This window comes from Corvus moneduloides, chromosome 5 (genome assembly GCF_009650955.1).
Source record: "Corvus moneduloides isolate bCorMon1 chromosome 5, bCorMon1.pri, whole genome shotgun sequence".
Taxonomy (NCBI): domain Eukaryota; kingdom Metazoa; phylum Chordata; class Aves; order Passeriformes; family Corvidae; genus Corvus; species Corvus moneduloides.
The window spans coordinates 28,102,797-28,126,477 of record NC_045480.1 but is presented as its reverse complement, the minus strand read 5'-3'; the positions used below and the strand labels follow the sequence as shown (position 1 = coordinate 28,126,477).

The 23,681-nt window shown below is 40.6% G+C and overlaps 2 protein-coding genes across 15 annotated transcripts in view; both read left to right on the top strand.

The window, feature by feature from the left end:
• Window positions 1-849: 849 nt before the first annotated feature.
• Window positions 850-15,561, top strand: NMU (neuromedin U). 5 transcript variants are annotated; one of them, XM_032110160.1, is made up of 10 exons: window positions 856-1,452; window positions 4,593-4,651; window positions 7,913-7,975; window positions 8,059-8,118; window positions 8,654-8,683; window positions 8,791-8,841; window positions 10,855-10,929; window positions 13,093-13,146; window positions 14,486-14,525; window positions 15,111-15,561. In XM_032110160.1, exons 1-9 carry the CDS (start codon window positions 1,311-1,313, stop codon window positions 14,519-14,521), a joined length of 570 nt encoding a protein of 189 aa, XP_031966051.1. In that variant the 5' UTR covers window positions 856-1,310; the 3' UTR covers window positions 14,522-14,525; window positions 15,111-15,561. The 5 variants fall into 5 exon arrangements, with proteins under 5 accessions (XP_031966053.1, XP_031966051.1, XP_031966054.1 ...); XM_032110161.1 differs by having other exon boundaries at window positions 864-1,452; window positions 7,913-7,960; XM_032110163.1 differs by lacking the exon at window positions 10,855-10,929 and having other exon boundaries at window positions 858-1,452.
• A 7,755-nt stretch (window positions 15,562-23,316) lies between these two features.
• CLOCK (clock circadian regulator) overlaps window positions 23,317-23,681 on the top strand; it is a 68,364-nt gene continuing 67,999 nt past the window's right edge. For 8 of the 10 annotated variants that reach the window (XM_032110097.1, XM_032110105.1, XM_032110103.1 and 5 more), the window contains exon 1: window positions 23,317-23,480. The gene's annotated coding sequence lies outside the window, so the exon portion shown is untranslated. The remainder of the gene's footprint in view (window positions 23,481-23,681) is intronic. The other 2 variants (XM_032110102.1, XM_032110101.1) reach the window with 1 other exon arrangement.

The window sequence follows — 23,681 nt, the reverse complement described above, 5'->3', positions numbered from 1 at the left end:
TATTGCACCATCGTCTTATTGCTGGACTTTGATGTACTAATTTCCTTTGACAGAAAAAAAGCAACCAAGTGAAAATATAGGAATGAATCGAAAAACAAGAGAAAATAAATCATAAAGATAGGTTCTAAATTGGGACCTGCTGTCCTGAAACTGAAACTTAGACTTGGAGGAGCACCTCAGCTGCGCAGGATCTTCCTGGAGCAAATGGTGAGAAAGCAGAGACAGCCAGACATGCACTGTTCTTCAAAGTCAGACCTTGCTGCTGGGCTTGGTGTGAGGAACAGGTCAGCATCAGCCTGAGCACCTTGCTCACTCTTGGGAGTGGCAATCATCCTTTGTTGGACCTGATAGGAGGAGGAGGCACTGTCAGACTTGGGTGGCCACTCTGGTAAGACAGAGCCTGTGTTTCAGGGATGGCTGGACTAAACTGCCCGAGTGCCTTAACAGATTTGGAGTCTCTGTACTTCTGACTGTCATATAATGTAGTTGCTTTTATTATCTACAGTCATAAATAGGGACCAAGGTCTGCAGCTGTATTTTAAGTAAAATACCTTGCTAAGCACGGTATTAGGATTTTAATCTCTAAATATTACCATATCACTGAGTTCTATTTCGTCGTGTGGCATTGCGTGTGTATTTAAGGCATAGGAAAAGTCAGGAGGCAGTCACACCCCTGCAGCCAGGGAGTCTTCAGAAAACTCAGTGACCATTCGGCGGGTGCCAAGGCAGAGAGAGGGGTGCGCATCCCCGAAGCCCCGCATCCCAGTCACCGACGGTTTCTCCCACGTGAAAGCTCCACGAGATTTACTCCCACGTTCAGCTAGCTGGGGGCAAATCAGCTAATGGGTCCGATTTCCCCACTTTAAATCACGCCTCTTCTCGCGCGTACACCGGGCTGGGACAGTGTTTGAACGCCCTTTGCCGCTCGTTCCGTCGCTCCGAACACCCACGGCAGTGGAGGAGCAGTACCTTCCGCACCAGCCACCGCGGCTCCTGCAGGGCTCCGGGGGATTAAAACATGGACTTGCTTTTAAGGAGGGGGTTTAATAAAGGGCCTGGAGCCTGGCCAGCGCCTCGCCTCTGTGCCAAGCAGGGGCACCCGCCGTGCCAGCACGGGGTCCAGCGGCCCTGCCCCGGGGCGGAGCGGGGTGAGTCACCAGCCGCCGGCCCCCGGGGGGAGCGGGGCAGCCCTCCCCGAGCCCGGCTGGAGCTCGTCCACGTGTCGGGGACATTTAAAAAGTTGGGGCAGGGAGCGAGGACATGCCCAGACGAGCGGCTGGCAGAGCGGCGGCGCCGGGCACTCGGCGGACATGGGACACCTCTGCCACCATCAGCCCCCCGCGGCCACCCCCCAGCGCAGCCTGAGGAAGGCAGGAGACGCCGCGGCGCTGCCCGGGTCCCCGCTACTTCTCCTCTTCGTCCTCCTCGCCTCCTCGATGTCTGCTTGCAAAGGTGAGGAGCATCCCGCTCGCAACCCCTTCCTGCTCCGCCAGCTCTGCGCATGATTTGGGAGCAGGGTGCGCGCAGCCTGCCAGCCGTGCGGGCCGGCGGCAGCGGCGCCGCTGAGAGGGGCAAGGGTGCTCTGGAGGGCGCAGCTGCTGGGGACGGTTTCGGGGATAGGTCTGGGGGACTTCTTCCCGGATCCCGGTAGGATTATTCTGTCCTGGCAAAACACTCCAGCAGCTTGGGGAATAGGCTTTTTTAAAAAGAGATTTAATTTTAAGTATCATTTATTCTGATTTTTAAAAGGCAAGAAAAGAGATGAAACAGCATGTACAAAACTGCAGGAAAAATTAGGATCTAGGACCCTCTGGCAGTCCTACATGTAGCAATATTTATCAGGTGAGGAATCCTGAAAGTTGCTATTTTTGTAGCAAGGAGCTCTTGTGAAGCATCTAGTGGCCTGTTTAACAAACCATACTCTCTTTACTCTATTTTCCCACCTCAGATAGATTAGCTACTTACACCTTGCAAAGTAACATTACAAAATGCTGTGCAAGGACTATTTCCATTTTGTTTGTATTATATGCGTGGGATTTGCTTTAGTTGTGAGGTTTTGTTCTGCTTTGTTGTGTTTTCTTTTAATATCAATAATCAAAGAAATCGAATTAGAGCATACTTAATATTATGTTAAAAATAAGTTCTGAAGATGTGGAAGAGGGGAGGGAAGGAAGAGGAGCGTAGCGAAGGGCAATGGCACACAGTATTTCATCACTGTTCTTACACAAACAATTGCCAGGAGCTTGTTTAGGGAGAGCAATAGAGGGAAGACAAGATGTAAGAAGTCAGTCCCAGGCTGTGCATCTGGCATTCTACTGCCTTGAAAGAAGCTGAATTTCTTAAAGATGGCAGAATTGAAGGATAAGAGAGCAAATGGGTTGTGGACAATGTTGATTTTGTTTAGTTTGAAGGATTTTCTCCTCCATGTTCCCTTTGAATAGGACTCTTTTTCAATAACACACATTTCTTTCCTTCTCTGTCTCTCTCTCCTTCCTATCCCTCCTCTCCCTCCTCTCTCTCTCTTCTCTCTCTTGCTTTTTTTTTTTTTTTTTCCCCTTCCCCCTATGGTTATTTTGTATATATTGCAAAACAACTTAATGTTTCATTGTGTGTGCTGTTGTGTAAATTAATGAAGTCCTGTAGGTACTGCAGCCCTGTTCTGGATGGGGTGATGGAGGAACACTGCTCGGTCCTCGGAGGAACACAGTCCTAGGTGCACAAAACAGATGGGATTGCACATGAAATAAAAATTTTTGAATATGTGGAGAAGGGTAAAGGAAAGTGAGGAGTGGGTGAAATAATTTATCTTCTCTATCCAGAAGTTTATGCTACAGGCCAAAAAAAAAAAAAAAAGAGAAAGTTGGGGTAGTCAGGCTTTCTTGCTTGGTGCCCTAACGTTTACTAATTCATGCTAATGAATTTCTTTAGCTCTCCCTGAAAAGCCTTGGGAACCAGGCAATGGCAGAAACAGTGTTCAGAGATAGGCAGGCAATGCTTTGATGGGGAAGGTGTGCTAATTTGAAGTGTTGCCCTGTTCTACGCTTTGCAACCAGGATACTAGTCCCAGGTAATACTCCAGTTTGAATGCACTAATTTAAGAGAAGAAGACAAAGTAAGACAACTGTAGCACCTTTAATTTATTTGGCATTTTTCCTTGAAATGAAACAAATAATTGGGAATCGGTTTCCTTTTTATGTGAACAACTCAAAAATTTAAAATAAAATCCCACTTCTATGTAGTGTGGAATTAAGAGTCCCTCTAATTCTTTTTTTGGGGCAAAGCAAGCATCCATAATAATTAGTCAGCTTAAGTCTGTGCCAGTACAAAAATGTTGTTTTGAAATCCATCCCTTAATGCCTGGAACTAACTACCGCTGTGATTATTGTTATTAGGGGTAAATGCAAAATAAATAACATGATGGGCATTCATACCATGCTCACTGGACATTCTAGCTTCACCTCTTTTTTGTTTAATTTGGTTCAATTCTTTTAAAAATGTGACCACATGTAATTTTAGACTGCCTGGGAGGTTACAAAATCTCTCTAAAACTGAGATCTTTAGGAACAGTGTATAAACTGGTTAAGTGTGGCTCATGGGCAGCAACTTTGGGCAGAGGTATAAATTAGATGACTTTGAAGGGTTTCCTGCAGAGCTCGGCATGTACAGATAAAGCATCACCCTCCCCAGCAGCAGTTTCCCTCCCATGGGAGTTACAGCACATCCCCTCACTGATACCATTGTGTGGTGTCTAGTGTACTCACAATTTGGTGATGCTCATTTCTGTTATTTACAGAGACTCTAACAATACCCTGCTATCAGAAATACACTGCCAGGTAAAATAACAATGTGGTAAGAGGGGTATTTTGGACATTGACTTGGAAGGGACCCTGGAACAGTGACTTCCAGGTCTGCAGCCTGGGTGGGAAGAGATAGAGAAAGGAGCTGCCCCAAGTTAAGCACAGCTTCACTGCATCATTATGCAGTTAATAACACATTTAATCTACTGAGGGACCAAACTTTTCCACATCACATATGCAAGACAGAGGAAACAAAGCCAGTTACACATGTATGGTATTCATATACAATTCATGTATTCATATGCACATATATTCTCAAAACACCATGTTCATCTCAAGGGCACTAACTATATGCAATCGTACATTACATACTGCCTGTTCAATTCTGCAGTTGTAGCATACATGAAGGCAAGAGGTAGGGTCTAGATCCTCAACTCACAGTGCATGTGCTGGAGGTGAGCAGAGTTCTCAGAAAGCCTGAGGTTGTAGGCACTGGAATGTGATTTTCTGAGCAGGTCTCAGTGAGACCTAAGTAACTTCCACACTGTTTACTGCTAAGACGTGTGAGTGTCCATATCTGCTGTGAACTTGTGAAGAAACGTCCTGCTGTGTTGCTGAAACAGAGCAGGCAAAAACTACAGGACAAACGGCAGAACTCCCAGGGTCACGGGCTTCCTTGGAGCAAGCAGCTCTCGGCCTTTGCAGTTGCTAGTTGTGCTAGGTATCTCTGACATGGGACACTTACACAAATGACCTCTGCTGTGCAGCATCGCTGAGCATGGTTTGTGCTTCCAGGTGCACCGATGCCATCCCAAGCACTCGAATCAGATGAGGATTTGCAGCTGTTGAAAGAGGTAAGCATGATCTGCCATGTGGTATCCTCCCATTTCTTCTGTGCCCATCCTTGCTACAGTCCCACCTTACCATCCCATCCAGTATTTCTCTTGCACAGAGTTCAGCTGTGTTTTCTTCCAGTATGTCTTCCTGTATGTCTCCTATCTTGACATCAGCAAAGAGGTGAAATATTTAATTTTCCAGATATTCTGAACAGTTCCTTCAGGGTCTGGACTGATTGTTGGGATGTCATTCTGAGAAGAGATTGTCTTGTCTCAATGGAGAGCTATGTTTGATAACAGTTGTCACTTAACTGTGAATGACCAGGCAGTCACTGTCCCTGGAAGCATCACAGTGACCCATCTGGTAGTTTTATAGTCTGTACATGATACTCAGGAATTGTTTCAACTCATCCAGTCTTTCCTCTTGCATCCTCTGTTCTGCACACAAGGCTGGGACATTGTTCAATCCTACCCCAGCTTCTCAATTTACTAGGTAAAGGACAATGTACTGTGTCAATTAGCCCCTCTAACATTTGGCTACTGATTGGTATCATAACTTTCAGTCTCATCTCTGAAAGGAACGTTTGTTTTGATCCTGGACTGTGACGCATGTGTTAACGCAGGCTCTTCCCTGCCCTTTTGGAACAGATGGAGTGGCAGGGCATAACATGTGGGGAGGATTTATCCTGCCACTTGCATGCCCTGGTGTTGCTGAAACCTTCAACTATTGTGTTGACATTTAATTTAGTAGCTTTTGATAACACTGGAAAGCAAGTGACTCATCAGGGGGGCAGATGCAGAGAGTAAATTTCTTCTGATTGAGACCATTACAGGAGACATTCTGCTATCTCCCCATAGTTCCTATTGGAGATGGTGACTCAAAACCTAACCTATTTCCAGACTGGCACTTGAACGAGCCCTAGTGACATTTGTCTCTAGGGGAAAAAATGGTCTTTTGGGAAGTAAGATCCTGATAATAGTAAGGAATTTTTGAAAATTAGTTATTTACATTCTGGATTAAAAAGTTGCTTTATACATTTCTGCGTGTCTTGATAAGGTTTGCTAGCTGAAAGATTTGTCCCTGTGGTGATTGGAAACCAAGACAAAGGTCCTGTTGATTTCAGTGAAGAAAATGGTATGCATAAGATACTAAATTTTGTAAAATTTCATCATAGAAGCAATATAAAAGTTACCATTATAACCAGAATTATGCTGAACTGGAAATGGTCTAAGGAAAGAGAGTTAGATATATAGTTATATACCCTAAATCAACCTAATGACTGACTCACACTTGTTCACCAGAATTTCTTAAAGTGCAAATAATAATTCTTCCCTCTTTGCTACTTTACTAGTGGATCATTCAGGAGAAACCCTGCCTCTAAATAAATCTTGTATGTTGCAGGAATGGCTCTGAGTTTATAAATATGAGAACTTTGTAAATAAGTACTTTTTTCTTTACTTGTCTCTTACTTCCTTTTGTTTCTTTATGTTATTTAACCAACACAAAGCAACTTGCAATCTTCTACTCTCAGGCTACATTTCTGAGACAGAAGAGAAAACCTGAGAGAAGATCCATAAAAGAAACTATTAATTTTTTTAAAAGGAATTAACGTAAATTGTGGCTTTTCCTCAACCCTTGCTTTTTCTGCAAAGGTTTTAGCTGAAAGATACCATTGTGTTGAACACAAAGCACTCTCTGGCTTGTTCTGCTACTCAGCTATGGTAGTTCTCTGAGTCAAGTAAATATACAAATAAAACCCAAACACAAACAACCCCCCAAGATGAAAGTACACTCTTTTTAACATAAGCTTCCAAAATTACTTCAGCCTAATTTTATCTCATTCATTGCTGTCTTCTTCCTCTATGCTTTCTTACTCTGAAAGTAGTGAAGCTGAACTAATACACTCAAACACATGCAAGATGAAGGAAGGAGAGAGAGGATGTGTTACCAGCAAAACCTATTTGAAAAGGGAATTCTGTGAGCTATTAGTTTTCTCACTATGTCTGCTAATGCTTTCTCATAGATCGTCTCTGGAGAAATGGATTATCTCCTGTCCTGAAGTGCTCAGATATGCATTTTCTTAAAAAAATTTCTTTTTTTCTTTTATGTTTTCATTGCTAATTAGTGTCATTTAGGGCTTTTTATCTACAATAAAATTGCAAGAACAATTGCATTAACTGCTCTATTAAAAGACCCCAAACCATTATGTTTTTTACGCAGCCTGTGAACAACATGAGTGGCAAAGATTTTTTTCATCTTACACTATCAAACATTACATGAAAACAATAGCTTATAATGATGGAGGTTACTCTTGATACAACTTTAAAGTTATTTAATAAAATTTTAAGTTGATTTTTGTCATCATTATTAAATTGTGCGACTTTAGTTGCAGCGTTGGAGACTTTTCCTTACAGAATACTCAGGAGTTTCAGCACCAGTAATATTATTTCTGTGAACTCAAATACCTTTTATTCCATTTCTTATGCCTTCTCTATTAATAACTCCACTAAAAATTAGTAGTATTACAGTGTTCTTTCATCTTGGAAAAGAGACAACAGAAGGAGGATGTAGTTAATACAAAGTTATGAACCATAGGGAGAGGATGGGTAGGAATCACTTGTTCAGTACTTCTTCCAAGACAAGATTATCACAGCACTGAATGAAGACAGCTTTGAAAAGACTGGTGAAGACAAAGAGTAGCATTGTTTCACACTGTGTTTAGGAAATTGCTGGCACAAATTGACTGGTGTGCATGAGATGTGCCAGCACATATCATAATCACTCAAGGGATGCATGTGTCATACACCTGCAGGGATGCTGTAATCCGATGGAAAGAGTTGTGTTTGAGGATTGATCCTTGAATCCCTTTCCTTAGTTTTGCCATTTTCTTCACAGTTTTGTGTAATACAAAGATATTGCAGAAGAGATTCAAGTTCATAGTTCATGCCCCAGATGCTTACAACCATAATTTAAAATATGACTTAGTCTGAGAAGTTTGTAGTTAAGAGGAGTATGTGGTCAGTAAGGGAATAAAGGTCACAGATAGGTATGTTTGTTCAGATCAAGCAAGTATAAGTTTGTTGTGGTTGTTGTTTTCTTTTTTATGTGGTTAAGGCCCTTCCCCCTTTGAATGCAAAGTATTTAATGAATGGACCTATGAGGATGCCTTACAATAGACAAGCTTGTAGCTTGCTGCACTTACCTTTTTCTGAAAATATACATATTTCACTTGTTTTTATTACTCTGACTTCCTAAAAAAAGTGTGTGAACTCTTACAGATAGATGATGCATGTTCTGCTTACCTGTCCACAGATTCTCAACCTCGGGTGAGTCAGACAGAGGTAACTCTACTATTTTGATACTGTTTGTTATACGTAGTAGAATTGCAAGTGTGATAGCTGAGTTCCTGTTTTCTTTGCATTAGGTGTCCAGTACACTGGAAGAACTTTGTTTTTTGGTCATGGGATTTCTCCAGAAACCACAGGTAACACACACAAGACTGCTTAGCATTTTTGAAGCCTGATCTCTCACCGTGCCATTGTCTACAATGAATTCTGAGGACTCAGTATGAAAACTGTCATTCAGTGCAGGAAGTATTTCTATCTGTTTTTACTCTGAAATGCTACATTGTCAGAATGTAACACCTTGTAAAGACAGCAGGGATACATCGATGTTTGGAAAATAATCTCCAGGCTGGGTACAAGGTGTTAGGCATTTTTATTGCTCTAGATTAGAAAAACAATGAATTCTCAATAGACAAAGAAATTTATTTACGAGAGTCTGGGGATGTACAAGGGAACATCTGCTAAACACATCTAACTCTTCTAGGGCAGAGTAATCAATGCTCTCTACAGAGTTTGAAATTATTAGTTACATTGATAAACAAAGACATATAATGCATCTGCCAAGGAAGAATATTCCAACCCAGTGCTGAAAAGATTATGTATGTAATCAAAATTATCCATTGTGCTTTTTATTTTAATGAATAAAAGCCTCTCTACCAACTATTATTCCCACAGGGTTTAGATGAGAAAGACAACACCAAAAGGGTAAGATATCTACACATGTCCTACAATCACTCTAAAAAAAGGCAAGAAAATCACAACACTCTTGCCCTGTTTTGTAGTAAAACCCCACTTTTAATTTTTTCAAACAGTTCTTATTTCATTATTCTAAGACTCATGACTCGGGCAACTCAGACATCATGGTAAGTGGCATAGCACCTCCTTGTGAGTGAGTACATGTGTGCTTGTATATAAAACCAAGGCAATGTTCCTTTCTGCAGTCGTCTCTCCAACTGTATAGCAAGCTCAGGACCGGGAGTTGCATGTTCAAAGTACAGAAGGTGTTTTAATAATATGGGAGAGGATCATCAGTACTGTACAGGTGTGGGAAAAAATTCCAACAAACCCCACCAAACATTCATGGAATCCCAACTGAATCTTAATCTTGTAGTTTCAAATTTTAAGAGTGAGATCAAACACTTTTTTCAGGTTTTGGAACATAGCACAGGCAGTGAAACAATGTGGACTTACAGAAGCTGAGAACATGACCATAACTATTAGATACTCTTAAAGCATTTTTATTCATTATTAATTAAACTGTATTAATTCATTTGCAGGTCATAAATATGTAGCAGGCAAAATAGTATTTAAGTCTCACTTGGACTTTGGATTATATTTTGAATGAAAAATATAGTTTAAACCATGGCAAAGAATTGTTGCTCTAAAAGCATTGTCATAAACCAAGTCAAGTACATGTGATCCATTCTCGCTTTTGAAGTGCAAACATACTGTTACCTGGGTGCATCTATGCACCATAGGATTTCGAGAAAGTTAAACGTATTCATATTTTCTTGTTTCTTAACAATCATTCTTACATGCTAATGTCCATTTTTGCCTTGTTCTTTACATTTCTTCAGAAATACGTGGTGTATTTCCTAGAAAGTGGTGTCATTCATATTGGGGTCAATGTTTTCATGCTAGAGTTGCTTTGGAGGATTTAAGGGTAGTTAAGGCACAGTGAAATGAGCTATTTCTGCTGCTGCTCCTGCTTAAAAGGCTACTGCATCCCACTTCACCCTACTGCATCCCACTTCACCACCATCCTGCATATCTTTGCCACTGCCCCCAGAGATTACTGCTTTCTCACTTCTTTTGGTTTAGCTGTTCAGATGATTATTTTCTAGCCATTCTCAGAGATACTAACTTAGGTGAGATCCATCATTCCTCAGCTTTATAACCTCTCTCCACTGTCTGCAAGACAGAGCCCAAGTGGACAGCTGGGATGTCCATTAACTCCTTCACTCACATCAGACTCCTACTTTTTTTATGTATAAGGCTTGCCTACCTTTGGCAGATAGCACAAAATTGGCTACAAATAAGCAAGTTCTTTTTACCTATTAAGTACAATAACACTTTGGTAACTCTGGTTACTCCATATATCTTAATTGCATTACTTTTGTAAGAAGTATTGTATCGAAAATGCATTATTTTTTAAATTACATTTATATGAGTTGAAGGTTTAAATTGGTTAATGGAACACAGGTTTTTATTCTTTATTTCTCCCTGTGGACCTCTTTCCAAAATCCCACATGGTTGTGTTTTTCCAGGGTGAGCACTTAGGCTGCACACAATGCCACTGTACTTAACTAGGCTGTCGGCAAGCTTAAAATCTTGTTGAACAAGAAATTTCATGATTGGAGCTTAGATAGAGTGACCAGTGCCATGGTTACAAATGTCACTCAAGAATGGATTCCTACTGCACACTTTTCTCTAGCAGACAACCCAATTTTGTCGTTGCCATTTATTTTGAAGTAAAATGAACTTTTCAGTACAACAGAGGTTGAAGCTGCTAATTTCCATAGTAGAGAATTTTAGAAGTGTTAGTAGGAATACTGCATGGAAATATTCTCAGTACAACTCATAGAGACTCATCAAAGTCTGAATAATTCCAGGAGTGTGTAAATGGTTCTGAACTTTCAATTAGTTAAGGTAGGATGCATAGCTTTTTCCTCCACCACTCTGCATAGTGTAAATATAAATGTTGATACCTGCTTATTTTCAAGTCAAAATGTTAAAAAAAATAAGTTTCTCGATGAACATCTTCAGTCCTTTTTTGGTGCATGTTTGGTCCATAAGCCAATATTGCAGAGACTTTTTTTGCATCATAAGGGCTAAATTTCACTGTTGCTCATGTATGTGTGTTCGTGTCCTCTCAGTCGTCTGTCCTGCATCCTTTACTGCAACTCGTTCCTCAGCTTAATGAGAGAAGACTGAAGAGATACAAACTGGACGTATGTAAACTTAAACTCTGCATGCTTGTGTTCTCACGCTTTGTGACTCATTAGCTTTTCTAAAAATGCCCTTGTAGACCTTTCTGCTTATATATTTCGGTTGGTGTCCCAGAATGTGCTTCAGGAAGGGTTATCTTGCTGCTGATCTTTTTTATTCCTCATGTTGGGACGAAAAACAGAACCTGCTGTGCATAAACACATCCACCTCTCTCCCTGACTAGACAAGTAATTGAAAAGGTGGATGGGTGAAGGAGGAAACCCGCTCTATTAAATTCATTCTTTCTTCCCAGTTTGGAACAACACCAGATTTTTTCACAGCTTTGACTTCTCTTGAGCTACAGCTTGCCTGGTAGGATATGATCTATGAAAGACAACTCAAGCATTTTCTTGGCAGTCAATCTAAGAGACTGAGCAAAATACCTTCTAGAGGGCAGGCATTAAAATAAAACTCTGAGTAATCATACATCTTCATGAATACATATTTTTCTGTGTACATATATACACACAGGCTTGTGAACATGCATATTTATTATGGCAGGTATTTATTTCTTTTTAACATCTCCAAACTCTTGGAAGTTTAGAAGGCGGGTGTTACAAAAACGACAGATTCTTAGCTTCACCTGTTTTCTAGTATCAAACTTCTGACATGATCTCAAACAAGAACACTATTTACAGCCAGACACTTCATGAAGTGTCTGGCTGTAAGAAGAAAATGACATATTAACATAAATCACAATTTCTCACTAGTAATTGTACCCTTGATTCCTTTTATGTTCTAGATGAATTTCTTAATCTTGCAACAGCTGCCTATTTTGTTCCTGTTTTCACACATTGTTCACACATTGAGTAGAAAAAGTAGAAAAAAATGACATATGAATACTGTAAGACACTTAAAAGGCAATGTACAGAAAAAATTTTATCCTTTTGAAATATAAAAAATTATAGTAGTAATCAGATTATAAATACAAGATGGGTATTTCAAACCCAGGTAATGCTAAAATGAGAAGAACAATAGAAACAAAAATCATACAGATATTTTACATACAGCAAGAAACTGAATATAATGCTATATGTGGTGAACCTAAGTCAGAATTAAAATCAAGGCTCAAAAATGATGTATAGGTTAAACCCCACTTCCTTTCAAAGCTTCCCTGGATTGAATCTACTTCTGTAGTTTGGAAGTGATGGGAGTCATTCTCTTTTACACAATTCTCACAGCATTAGAATAGAGCACGAAGTGATTCCTTTCCATGACACTTCACCTTATGATATTCACACAAGAGATCACAGCACCCCAGTTTTTAGTTGAGAAATACCCTCATTGCTAAATAAAAGCCATCTACATTTTATGTTCTGTTAAGCATAACACTGAGACTGTTTTGTTTCTCAAACTGACTGTCTCCCCACCTGCAGGACAGACACATCACTCCCATCTGATACTAACAGAAGCAAATAAAATACTGTGATTAAGCTAATGTGTTCTCTAATCATGAAGGTCTCATTAAAGCAACTGGATACTTCATGTTTTGTACTTGTTACATTTAAATGGAATTTCTATTTTCTTCATCATTTGTTACCCTCCTTGCTGTATGGATCACTAGACAGTTGTTTCACCCTGTGTGCAGCACAGACAGGACAGACTATCATAAGCACTGCTCTTTGGGAGTTAATGTGAGAGGGGTGGTTATGGTACACCTTTGAGAACAGTCTGGGATCTCATTCCTGGGAGCAGCCCAAGTATTTCTGATATTTAAGCTTTGCATTGTTGTCCTCCTGCAAGATGAAAAAAACAACTCTATCTGTAGAGACTCCATCACCATGAAGACCCTGGATGTGCCTGGGTAATGAAACCTGGAAAATCAGATGTGGGAAGCTAGGTTCCCACATCAGAGGCAAAGGCTGTTCATCATTTCTAGTACCATTCTAAAGCAATCTGACCTGAGCTAAAACTTCAGGTGGAATTTGGCCCCATTCATGTTTGCTCTTTCTACATGACAACATAAACTTCTTGTCACTGACATGAAGAGAAATGCACATAAAGCATTTAAGGGGTAAGATTGTATATAGTTCTGAAGAATTACTTTTTATGTGTATGTAAACAACCACGCTTGCATGTAGTAATTTACAGCTGTAGATATAATTTAAAATACTTTTTTTTTCCAGGAAGAACTTGAAGGACCCAGAGTTATTCAAAGTAGAGGCTACTTTTTCTACAGGGTATGGTTTGTTTGAATTTTTTATTTTTGCTTGGTGGTGAAAGTTAAAAAAAAAAGTAGAGAAACCACTGAATTACAGAAAGAATTACTGTGATTGAGGAAAATTGTTTTCAGTAAGGGCATTCCACTCTACAGGACTTCTCCAGGTCTGCTCCTGACATTTTCTTGAATTAAAATAAAGGCATAGTAGGAATTTTTTTAAAAATCATATTCATAGGTTTGTGTCTACATGATACCATGCTACGCCTTAAGACGTCATTGATTATTTCATATCTAATTGTCAGAGAAAGTTCTAGAAAATATGGCATTTTGGAAAATCTTCATAAAGCATTGTTACAATGCTTTATGTTACAAAAACATCATCAACAGAGTATGTTTGCACATGATAGGATTCCATGCTTACACACTGCTAGGTCTGACCTTGCAATTTTCCTTGTGTTTTGACCAGTAAGGTAAGAAACTAGATAGAGAAATTCTCATGAGACTGAATACAGCTTTTATGCCATAGAGCCTTTTTACTTCATTTTAGCAAAATTGAGAAGGTGGCAAGTCAGACCTTTGAATAGTTCTCTTGATTTTGGTTAGTATTTCTACTTAAATAACAAAGTGACTAATGGCTTTAAATAAGAATGTGGCTAGGGTTGTACTCAAAGATCTTAAATGCCTTGTTTGCAGTCTAAATTATTCTCTAATTCTAATGAAAAGACCACAAGTTTGTATAGTTACATTTCTTATGTATCAGGCTTGGATCCTTAGGCTTGTTATGACAGGCCAAAGTTATGGGTAATATTAGCATTGGTGCATTCATCCTTCCACAGTAAAAGGCAAATCCTTATTAAGCCCATGAAGAAATTTTTTTTCAACTTTCGTAGAAGTTGTATCAAGTCCCTCGCTAGTGCAAAATAGTTCTGAAAAACACCACAGTGAAAAGGGAGAAAATCTGCCTATATCAAAGAATACAGTCTAAAAAGACATGTATTTGTTTAATAGCAACAAACACTTACAATGCAATAATAACAATCAGCACATTTTAAGAAAATGCAATAAGAATAAGGATTAATGATCTCTTGAAGTGACTGCTTGCAGCTTTCTCCCCCTTAAAAAATCATACAAGATAGATAATTCATTCTTCAGTTGATATGCAGTAAATTTTAGTGTATAATTCTCCTCCAGAGGTAGATATAGATTAAACAATAACTTATGTCAGATCTATCTTTGATGATAATCACAATGACGCTATTGAGAAATGTACCAATTTCTATACACACCAAGATGTTTTGGGGCTTTGTTACTAGATTCTGTCAGTTTTACAGAGCACTTATTAAATATTTGTCTTTCAGCCACGTAATGGAAAGAGATCAGTGGATTTTCGCTAAGGAGGTATTTATTTAATACTTTTAATCATGATCTACATGTAAATTAGTTCATTTTTATCCAAATAGACCACAATATTTTTGTTGAGAAGTTGTCTCAGAAAGCCTTTAACTGCGTAATCGACTTAGCTTTCTGCCCACAAACTTCTCCCAGATGTGTTAAATACACTTATCTATAGATGAAGTGAACAGAAGCTGTAGGTACTCAGTTCCCAGAACAGAGAGGAGAGAGGTGTTTCAGGCAACAAGAAATGGAAAATATCCCACATTTGTAAACAATTTGGAAAGTGGTGCTGCTGATGATAAGTATCTCTAAGAAAGAACTGAGTCAACTACCTGTCAAACGAATACTAAAAAGTAAACTGACATCCTGAAAGTAATCCCCTAATCTTACAGAGATAAAAATCTCACTAAACTAAGTGCAAACTTCATGATTTAATTTCAGTGCATTCAACAATTTGGAGAGATATAAAAATGTAGACCAATATTATCATGCTCTCTTTTCTAACGTATTTTATACTGCCATCATATTTTAAGTGTTATATCCAACTTAGTGTTATATCAACAGCTAATGCTTTATCTTATTTTTCAGGATTTTAGATTCCTGATTTAGAACTAAAACTGCAGGAAAGCTGAGTACATGGACAAACTGCTTTCCTTACAGTAATTATTCGTTATTAATGTACAATCAGAAATCACTCGAATGTAAATGTTCTTAAACCAGATTCTGTTAAGAAGTTCTTTACTTTCTTGATTATATTAAAAGCATATTAAAATTCTTTGTTTCCTAGTGTTATGATGTTTACAACCACATGTAAAAGAGTCAGTGTTTGCATGCAACAGACATTGCCTCTAATAACACTGTTAAGCAAATTTTCCCTTCTAAATAAAGGCCCTCAGCCGGAGAGTTGTTTTAATGAGAATGTTTGCAATATACACTACCACATTTTTTCCAGAATACATTGTGATTTGTATGTTTCACTGGCTGAAAAAAACCAGATGAGAATCCCTTTTCCCTTAATAAAAGGAACATGAACAAGTTATTGAAGAAATATCTTGACTTGAATTCAACTAAAATATAATGGCATCTATTTTTAGCTATTAAGAACACAGATGCACTATGATTCTCATTCAGAGGAAGACTTAATTGCAACTGGGATTAAAATTTGCTTGAAAACTCAACTGCTTTTGATGGAGACTGAAAGAAACTCTACTCAGAAGCACAAGTTAGCCTCACAATCTTCCCAGCTTCTCTGTCCAAGTTTATTTTCACATCAGAATTGTGTTAAATGATGTTGTTGAGGTTGTAATTACATTGAAAGTAACTCATCACTCAGAACTAGATGTTCTTTAAGGTTCCTTCCAACCCAAACCATCCGGTGCTTGTATGGTTCAGTTTAGCAGTGGACTAAAGTTTTTAACATTGTATTGGCTGGTCATGGTTTGAATTGGCCTCAGCATTACTACTCCTGCTCCTGCAGTTTTGGATGAGCAGTGAAACTTCAGAAGGTAGCTGGAAAAGTTATGGCCTCAAAGGAAGCCAGATTGAGAAGACCTTTTCCTCTTCCTGCCCACTTGTTTTTGCTCTGCAGTTCACTGTGTCTCCAGTTGAACTGGCATAATTATTTGTGAACAGAGGATCTAGTTATGTATGACCCCTGCTCAGAACTAGTGCAGGGCCTGCTGCAAAATGCCTTTTATATTGTATTGTATTAAACTAGGTTATTTGTTTTAAGCTTTTTCCAGAAGTGCCTTACATCACAGGGCTGACAGCTCCCTCTCCAGCAGGCAGGATGTGAGCAACCCATGGCTGACGGGCAGGGCTGGGAGCGGGGTGGCTGCCTTTGGTCACCCCAAACCACCACCTGGAGCAGGTCACTCTTTGACATTTGGTTTGTTCGGATTTTGTTAATCTTCTGTTTGTCAGGGTTTGGTTTTTTCCTTTTCTTCTGGAATAGTTTTAAGTGGGATCAGTTTCCTCAGCAGTAACCCATGAAGGATGGGCTGGGTGGGCTGGGGCTGCCCTCACATCTCCTTCAGCCAGTGTAAGGGGAGGCAGTGTCCCGGGCAGCCATGCACGCGGCACCGAGGGTCACCCCAGCCCCGAGCTGCCCAGGGCAGGCAGCAGCTGAAGCTGAGTGCCATGAGGGACTTGGGTCAGGGGTACTGAATGGAATGACACATCAAGAGATTCTGGAATTCTTCCTCCAAAAGAAAAACTGAAAGATTTGCATATGGGGTCCATGCCACCTATATGGAGATGGCATGCATTAAAGAAGAAAACTGTATTTTAGTGCTGGAATCAAAATGTTCAGAATTTTTAATTGATTACATAATTAATTTGACCATTATGAGCAAAATACATTTCTGCTTCTAGCATAGCACTCATTTCTGGTACAATATGGTTTCTAAATATATTACTGAAATAAAAATGAAATTTATTATGAATTACTATAGTAATTACTATAGTTTCACTATATCATACATTACAATTTCTGTGCTGTAATGGTGGTAGCTGCAGAACCACAGAATCACAGAATGGATCAGGCTGGGAGGGACCACAGTGGGTCATCTCGTCCAACACCCCTGCTAGAGCAGGGTCATTCTAGAGCACAGGTTACAGGATTGCATCCAGTTCTTGACTATCTCCAGTGAGGGAGATTCCACAGCCTCTCTGGGCAACCTGTTGCAGTGCTTGGTCACCCGCACAGTAAAGAAGTTCTTCCTCATATTCAACTGGAACTTCCTGTGCATCAGTTTCTGCCCACTGCCTCTTCTGCTATTGCTCGGCACTCCTGAGAAGAGCCTGGCTCCATCCTCTGACATCCTCCCTGCAGATACTTATAGACATGGATGAGGTCCCTTCTCAGTTTTCTCCCCTTGAGGCTGAACAGGCCCAGCTCCCTCAGCCTTCCCTCATAAGAGAGATGCTCCAGTCAATAAACCTGTGTGGTTTCAAAAGCCAGCTGTGGATCCCTAATAAACAGCTACTGTTTTTGGTTTGCCTCTTATTCGAGGTAGGTTTTAATGGCTTTTCTATTTCTTACTTCATGGAAATGTTCATTTGAAGTTTATATTGAAGGAAGGCTCAGGGGAGACCAAATCAATGTTTATAAATACCTGAATGGAGGGTATAAAGCAAACAGAGCAAAGGTGTTTCTAGTGGTGCCCCGTGACAGGACCGGAGGCAGTGGGCACAAACTGAAATGCTGGAGGCTCCCTCCAAATATCAGGAAACCCTTTTTTACTGAGGTTGACCAAGCACTGAAATGTTGCATAGTCTTCTTCCTTGGTGATGTTCAGAAGCTGTCTGGACATGGCTCTGGACTGCCTGCTTTCAAGGCTGATGCTATTTGAGCAGGAGGCTTGAATCAGGTGACCTCCCTTCCAAGTCCAGCCATGCTGCAATTTTGGAACTCTGTGATATACAGCACACTGTTCTTAGGCATAACTGTGACACAATCAACCTTATTCAACTATTTAATAGGAGTACACCAGTCGTTTTACTTACAGTACTGTACAATGTGTTTATGTATTCGAGTTCAGAAAACTTTGGCACCTTGTACCAAGACTTTAGCAATACACTGGACATTCACATGTATATTTTTGTACATATTTTACAAGGTACTCTGCTGAGTTCTGCACAGCATTTTATTGTAACTAAGAAAAATGAGACGTGCAGTTTACACAAAATAGAGAAGCTAATGTGATCAAAACATTTTCTCTGTCTAGATTCTACCTCTACTTACTCCTGTTGCATTGTTAAAATGACTAAAATAATTCTAGGACTAATACTGTGTATCTAGTGCTGTACTCTCAGAGAACAATTCATATAAATATGTGGAAGTTGTGAATCAAAACTATCATGTATTGTTGCTAGAGTATAATAACATTGTACATATATATTTTTTTTTTTTTTTGTGAAAAGCAATTCTACAGTGGCTTTCAGTCAGTGTAATTAATAGCTACTTTTAGTTCAACAAATTTCAGTAAAGCTTTTTCCTTTTCTACCTTGCAAGTATTTTTATAGACAAAGACTGCCATCTACTGATTTTACATTTCAGTTTCCATTAATTGTTTTAAAACTGTCTGGTAAATACTAGTAAAAGTACTGTAATTCCTCCTTAAACTAATCTCATTTTCAGAATCACACAAATATTTAGTACCTGCTCTAATGTTTTCTTGTGTCATCTCTGACACTGAACCGTGCCATAAATCAAATCCCTCCTGATGGAGAGAATTTTCTAAAAGTCCTTGCAAGGAGTTTCACAGATAAACCAAGACTTTTCCTGGAGTTTCAATGCTGCTGGATAGTTGTTTATTAAGTCTTATCAGAGGAACAGAGCCACTAGCGTGACCCAGGTACAGCATAGCGCACAGAAAGCAGGAGTGAAGTCTAATTATCAAGATTTACATGGCCTTTTAAAGATAATTTAACCAATAGTTACTAAAAACATACTTTATTTTCACTTTACTACCAATTATTCAGTAACACGGCCAGGAACTGCGGAATTCTCTATCCAATCATTCCGCACTACTTTTACTGCAGAACATGGAGTAGTAGAAGAAGGAGAAGAAGGTTTAGAGAACAACAACAATCCTCCACTTTGATATTTTTTACTCTTATCTATTTACTACAAAGAGAAGCCCAAAACCTCTAAATTTTCACCCTGTGACAATCTTACATAGTAGTCTATCACCTAATTCACACCACTGTATTTTCTAGTTCCTGTCTGATCGTTGGTAAGTTTTTCCAAGGTTGGAGGTTAAAACAGTGCTGTACAAGGGGGTAAGAACCCTTAAAAACAGGCAGAGAAATACTCTCAGCACTCTGGGTTCCTACAATCTCAAATGATAAATGCTTGTACAATTTGTTTGTTACTCAAGTTTCCCAAATCCGGCACTGATGAAATAAGAAAAATTATTTTAATATTATATTATTGAATAAAAATTGGCATAGAAGCCTTTCTAGCTCTAAAATTATAAGACCTCAAGCTCAAGAGTTACTCAAATAATTTAAGTAATTGAGATGCACTAGATATTATTTTAAAATGCATGTAAAGTGTTCCAAAGATTATTATTATTATTTACTTAGTATTATTTTTACTTTCTAATTAGGCAGCAACACTTGCAGGAGTGGAAATGTCTTCAGAGAAGGCAAAAGTATGGGAAGCGAAGAGAAGTAAGCGTCTGCATATTGCAGAAAGCAGTATGTAAAAGAAGCTTACAAATGCTCCAGAGAATGTTTGGGTTATAATTAATCTTTATTGGCCAAGCTAATTACATTCTTGTATCAGATGTAGAATACTTCAATATAAAGAATTGAACTGGCAATTAAAAAACAATACCTAGAAAAATTAAATACAGAGACTAACGAAATAGCAATTGTTTGGAGGCAGTGGAATCACAGAGCATCTGAACTCCTCAATTTGTTAACTCACTTTGTGAGAGTTAATCGTTCACTTTTGTTCAAACACATGAAAGATTTATTTTGCTGTGCGTGCTTATCACCATGTATGTAACCTTACTGAGATCTCTGAATTTCACTAGGAAAGTGGTATCCACTGTTTATTTGCAGATTCTTTTCTCATTAGGAGTAGTCTAACAGGATTATTCTACCTTTATTTCCCCTTTGACTTGAACAAATCAAAAACCCATTAGGAAAAGTCTCAGTTATGCAAACTTGTATATAAACTGGTGAAATACAAGGTAGGTTCATTGGAATAGCTGAACATGGGGGAATATATATGAAAGCAGAAAGTAGGAGAAATACTTTTAAATAATTCACATTATGTAAATTTTTTATGGTTTTTGTAATCATTAGATTTAAAGGCCACTCTTTAAAGGTAGAAAAGGTATTTGATTATTTTTGAAAGAAAAAAAACAGTACTGCAAAAAGCAAAGATTTTGCATAGAATTTATGTAAGAATATTGCCTAAGCACAGGTATTTTGCAATTTCATGGTTAGATATTTCACTGAGATAAAGTTGGGTTGGCTCTAATTTTTGTTGTTGTGAGACATATCTCGGCCTTTATTAAAAGTCAGTTCCTTCTTCTCTTTTGAGAATTTATTGCAATTATCAGAATAAACTGTAACTTGTTTTTACAGCAGAAGTTGGACAACACAAAAAACACTGATGTGATGAAACCTTGTACTGCTTGAGAAAATTTTAATTAAGATCATCTGTTCTGACATAAGTTAGTTCAAATATGGTTTTTTACTTCTTTGGTAAGCCTATTGGTAGATACCTACTGGCAGATATCACTTCTGGAAGCTTTTGTTCTGCAGATTCAAAGAGATAACTAGTAGATGCATTTCAGAGACAATGGCTTATCTGCTGTTATCTGCCACTTCAAACTAGAATGCTAGCTAGTAGTTTTAAACTTAAACAGGTCATCAGGGACTTTAGATATGATTGCACAGTCACTTCAAGTATCAAAGCTGGCTACTATAAAAGTAGCATTGCTTCCTCTCAGCAGTCAGCCTCCTTCCCACTACAGTGGCTGCTGCAAGGGACACAGGCACAGTGTGTGACAGTGGAAGCAGATGCAACAGGAAAAGAGCCAAACCTCCCTTTTGGTGACCCTGTCTTTGTCCAAGCAAAGCGACCACATGGTTGTAATCACAGCCATCAGATGTGACAAAGCAGCAGCAAAATCCAAGGTAATCTGCACCTTAAAACCAGATGTTTCTGGTGCTGAGTCAGTTACACTGTTTGGAAGAAAAGGTTTCAGGAATGTTAGCCAACCTTACTTTACAAGGATTACGTGGATTGTGACAGGCTTTCAAGTCAACATCCACTCATTTTAGTATTCTGGAGCGATGTGAAATTTAGTTTCAAAATCAGTTTCCTCAAACAGATCCTCTTTTGAATAGGCCATTGTGGATCAAAAAGGAGCACACTGAGCAGGTGTTTGTTCTGTGGCTCTGAAGTGTATCACATGCAGGATGGTGATGGCATTTCTGTTGGAAAAATGGCCATAGTTAATGGAAGTGCACTGAAAATTTCTGCATTTCCGGCCCAATCCAGTCCTATCATTTACCAATTCACAAAAGATCTGCTGCTCTTAATTTGGCATTGTTTAAAAGTTATGTTGGCTGTCACACAGCCTGTGTGAGTGAAACAGAACTATCGTTACACAGCAAACTCACACTGATGACAAGAGCAGACTAATAGTATTTCTAGGAGAATAGCTTCATAAAACCACCACAATACCTCTAAGCTGTCCTGTTCCTTCAGGATCCTATAAAATACTTCCAGAAGAGAAGTAGCATTTAGAAAATGACCTTGCTTAGGCCATGATTTTGGCAGAAAATACAAATGTGTGTCATCTCCACAGCTGTGTTGCCTGTTTTGATCTTGTCAAAGAGTAATTTGTTACTGCAACATCACAGTAAGCAGCTGTTATGCACCCATTCATGCAAAGTGTGAAGAGATAGCGCAGCATCTCTACTTTTTCCTGAAGAATCATCAGTGGTTACTAAAGACCTTCTGGCAAATTTGATAGATACAGCCTGATGTTATTTTTAGCCTCTGGTTTGTTTGCTGTATTCTAGTTCTGATAATTATGCATTTGAAAATATTCCCACATTTTCTCCTGGATGTTCCATTCCTGCTGTATCCTATTATCTCCACTACATTTCATCACAAGAGCATTATCCTTTGTACGAGTAAGAGTATTATTAGTTTTTCTCATGTCACATTTTCCTCAACTGAAAGCTAGAATTAGAGTATTATGAATCAGTAACAAAACCAAGTGGTTTTATTAATGCTTTTTAGAATTCTTCCAGTGGAAAAGTTCATGGTTAGCTCTTTGGGAGCATTACTGGTAAAGAAGCTCCTGTCCCTACAGTATCTTTGCGTAAGACTTTGGCCACAGTTGTGACTCAGGTTGGGAAACTGAACTATCTGAAAAGTAACCCAGAAAGGAAATCCATGACAATTTGCAGTCAAGTTCTTTATTTCATTCTAGACACAAACACGAATTAAACTTCTGTAGATACTTTTACATATATTGCTATTCCGGCATCAACAGAAAAATAAAATCCTTGTAACTGGGACAAAAAAATTGGGATTACTTAACATTACCCTCGAGCATTTTATTTTACAGAAAACAGCTCACCGCTACGTTCTGCTACAGGCGTAACAGGTTTATGTTTAAATAGTTGCTGCGTATTTATCGAATGGTATTAAAAGCCTCGTACACACAAAAGGGCTGAGGCAGACACTCTGAGAAGTTTCACCGGTTTATGCACAGGAAAGAAGAAACGACGGACCACCGCTGGGACGGGTTCCTTGAACCCCTAAATACCTCGGGAGGCACTTCCCGGAGAGCACCCGGGATGCCGCTTGTTCCGCTTTGGGAATGCGCGTGTGACCGCGTTCCGTGCCGGGTTCACCGTGCCGGCACGGGTGGGAAGGGTCTCTGCGCCCGCAGCCCGGTGCCCGCCCGCAGCCCGGTGCCCGCCCGGTGCCCGGCGGCCCCGCTGGCTCCGCGCCGCCGCCATTTCCCCCGGGGGGCGCGGGGTGAGCTCAGGCGAGGTGAGCCGAGGTCAGGGAGGCGCGCGCCCCCCGCGCCTGCGCGGCGCGCGCACTCCGCCCCCACCCCCCTGCGCACGCGTGGCGAGGCGCGCGCGCAGAGCGGGGGTCGCCTCCCCGGTGTCCCGTCCCCGCGCACGCGCAGCGGCGGCGGCGGCCCCGGGGTGCCGCGGGTTGCAGTGCGCGCGGCGCACGCGCGGTGGCGCGAGGCGCCGCGGCGGCCGGCGGCGGTGGGGGCTCGGCGGCGCAGGCGCGGTGGTGTCGGGGGGACTCCCGGGCCCGGGTGCTGGTGGTGCCGCCGCCGGAGGAGCAGGAGCAGGAGGTCCAGTCAGTCAGTGCCGGTGGGCGGCGGGTGGGGGGCTGCGCGCGGGGAGCGACGCTCGCCGGGGCAACGCGGGCGGGCAGCGGCAGCGCGGGGCCAGGTGAGCAGCGAGCGCGGCGCGAGGCGGTGCGGGCGGACCCGCCGGGCCCCGGTGTGCGGTGGCGAGGGCAAGGCGGGGGGACGGCGCGGAGGCGAGCGGTGGAAGTTTGACAGTGCCGGCGTGTCTCCCGCCGCGAACCGGCGGGGCGGGAGTGCCGCGGCTGCCCTTGGGCGGGCACGGCCGCGGCCGGGGGCGGGGGGC

Bases quoted from the DNA above. Each gene is read 5' to 3' on its own strand.
- NMU (XM_032110160.1), top strand. From the start codon at position 1,311: ATGGGACACCTCTGCCACCATCAGCCCCCCGCGGCCACCCCCCAGCGC. The intron at 8,684-8,790 runs GTAAGATATCTA...TTTTTCAAACAG, and splicing joins AGAAAGACAACACCAAAAGG to TTCTTATTTCATTATTCTAA. The intron at 13,147-14,485 runs GTATGGTTTGTT...TTTGTCTTTCAG, and splicing joins GAGGCTACTTTTTCTACAGG to CCACGTAATGGAAAGAGATC.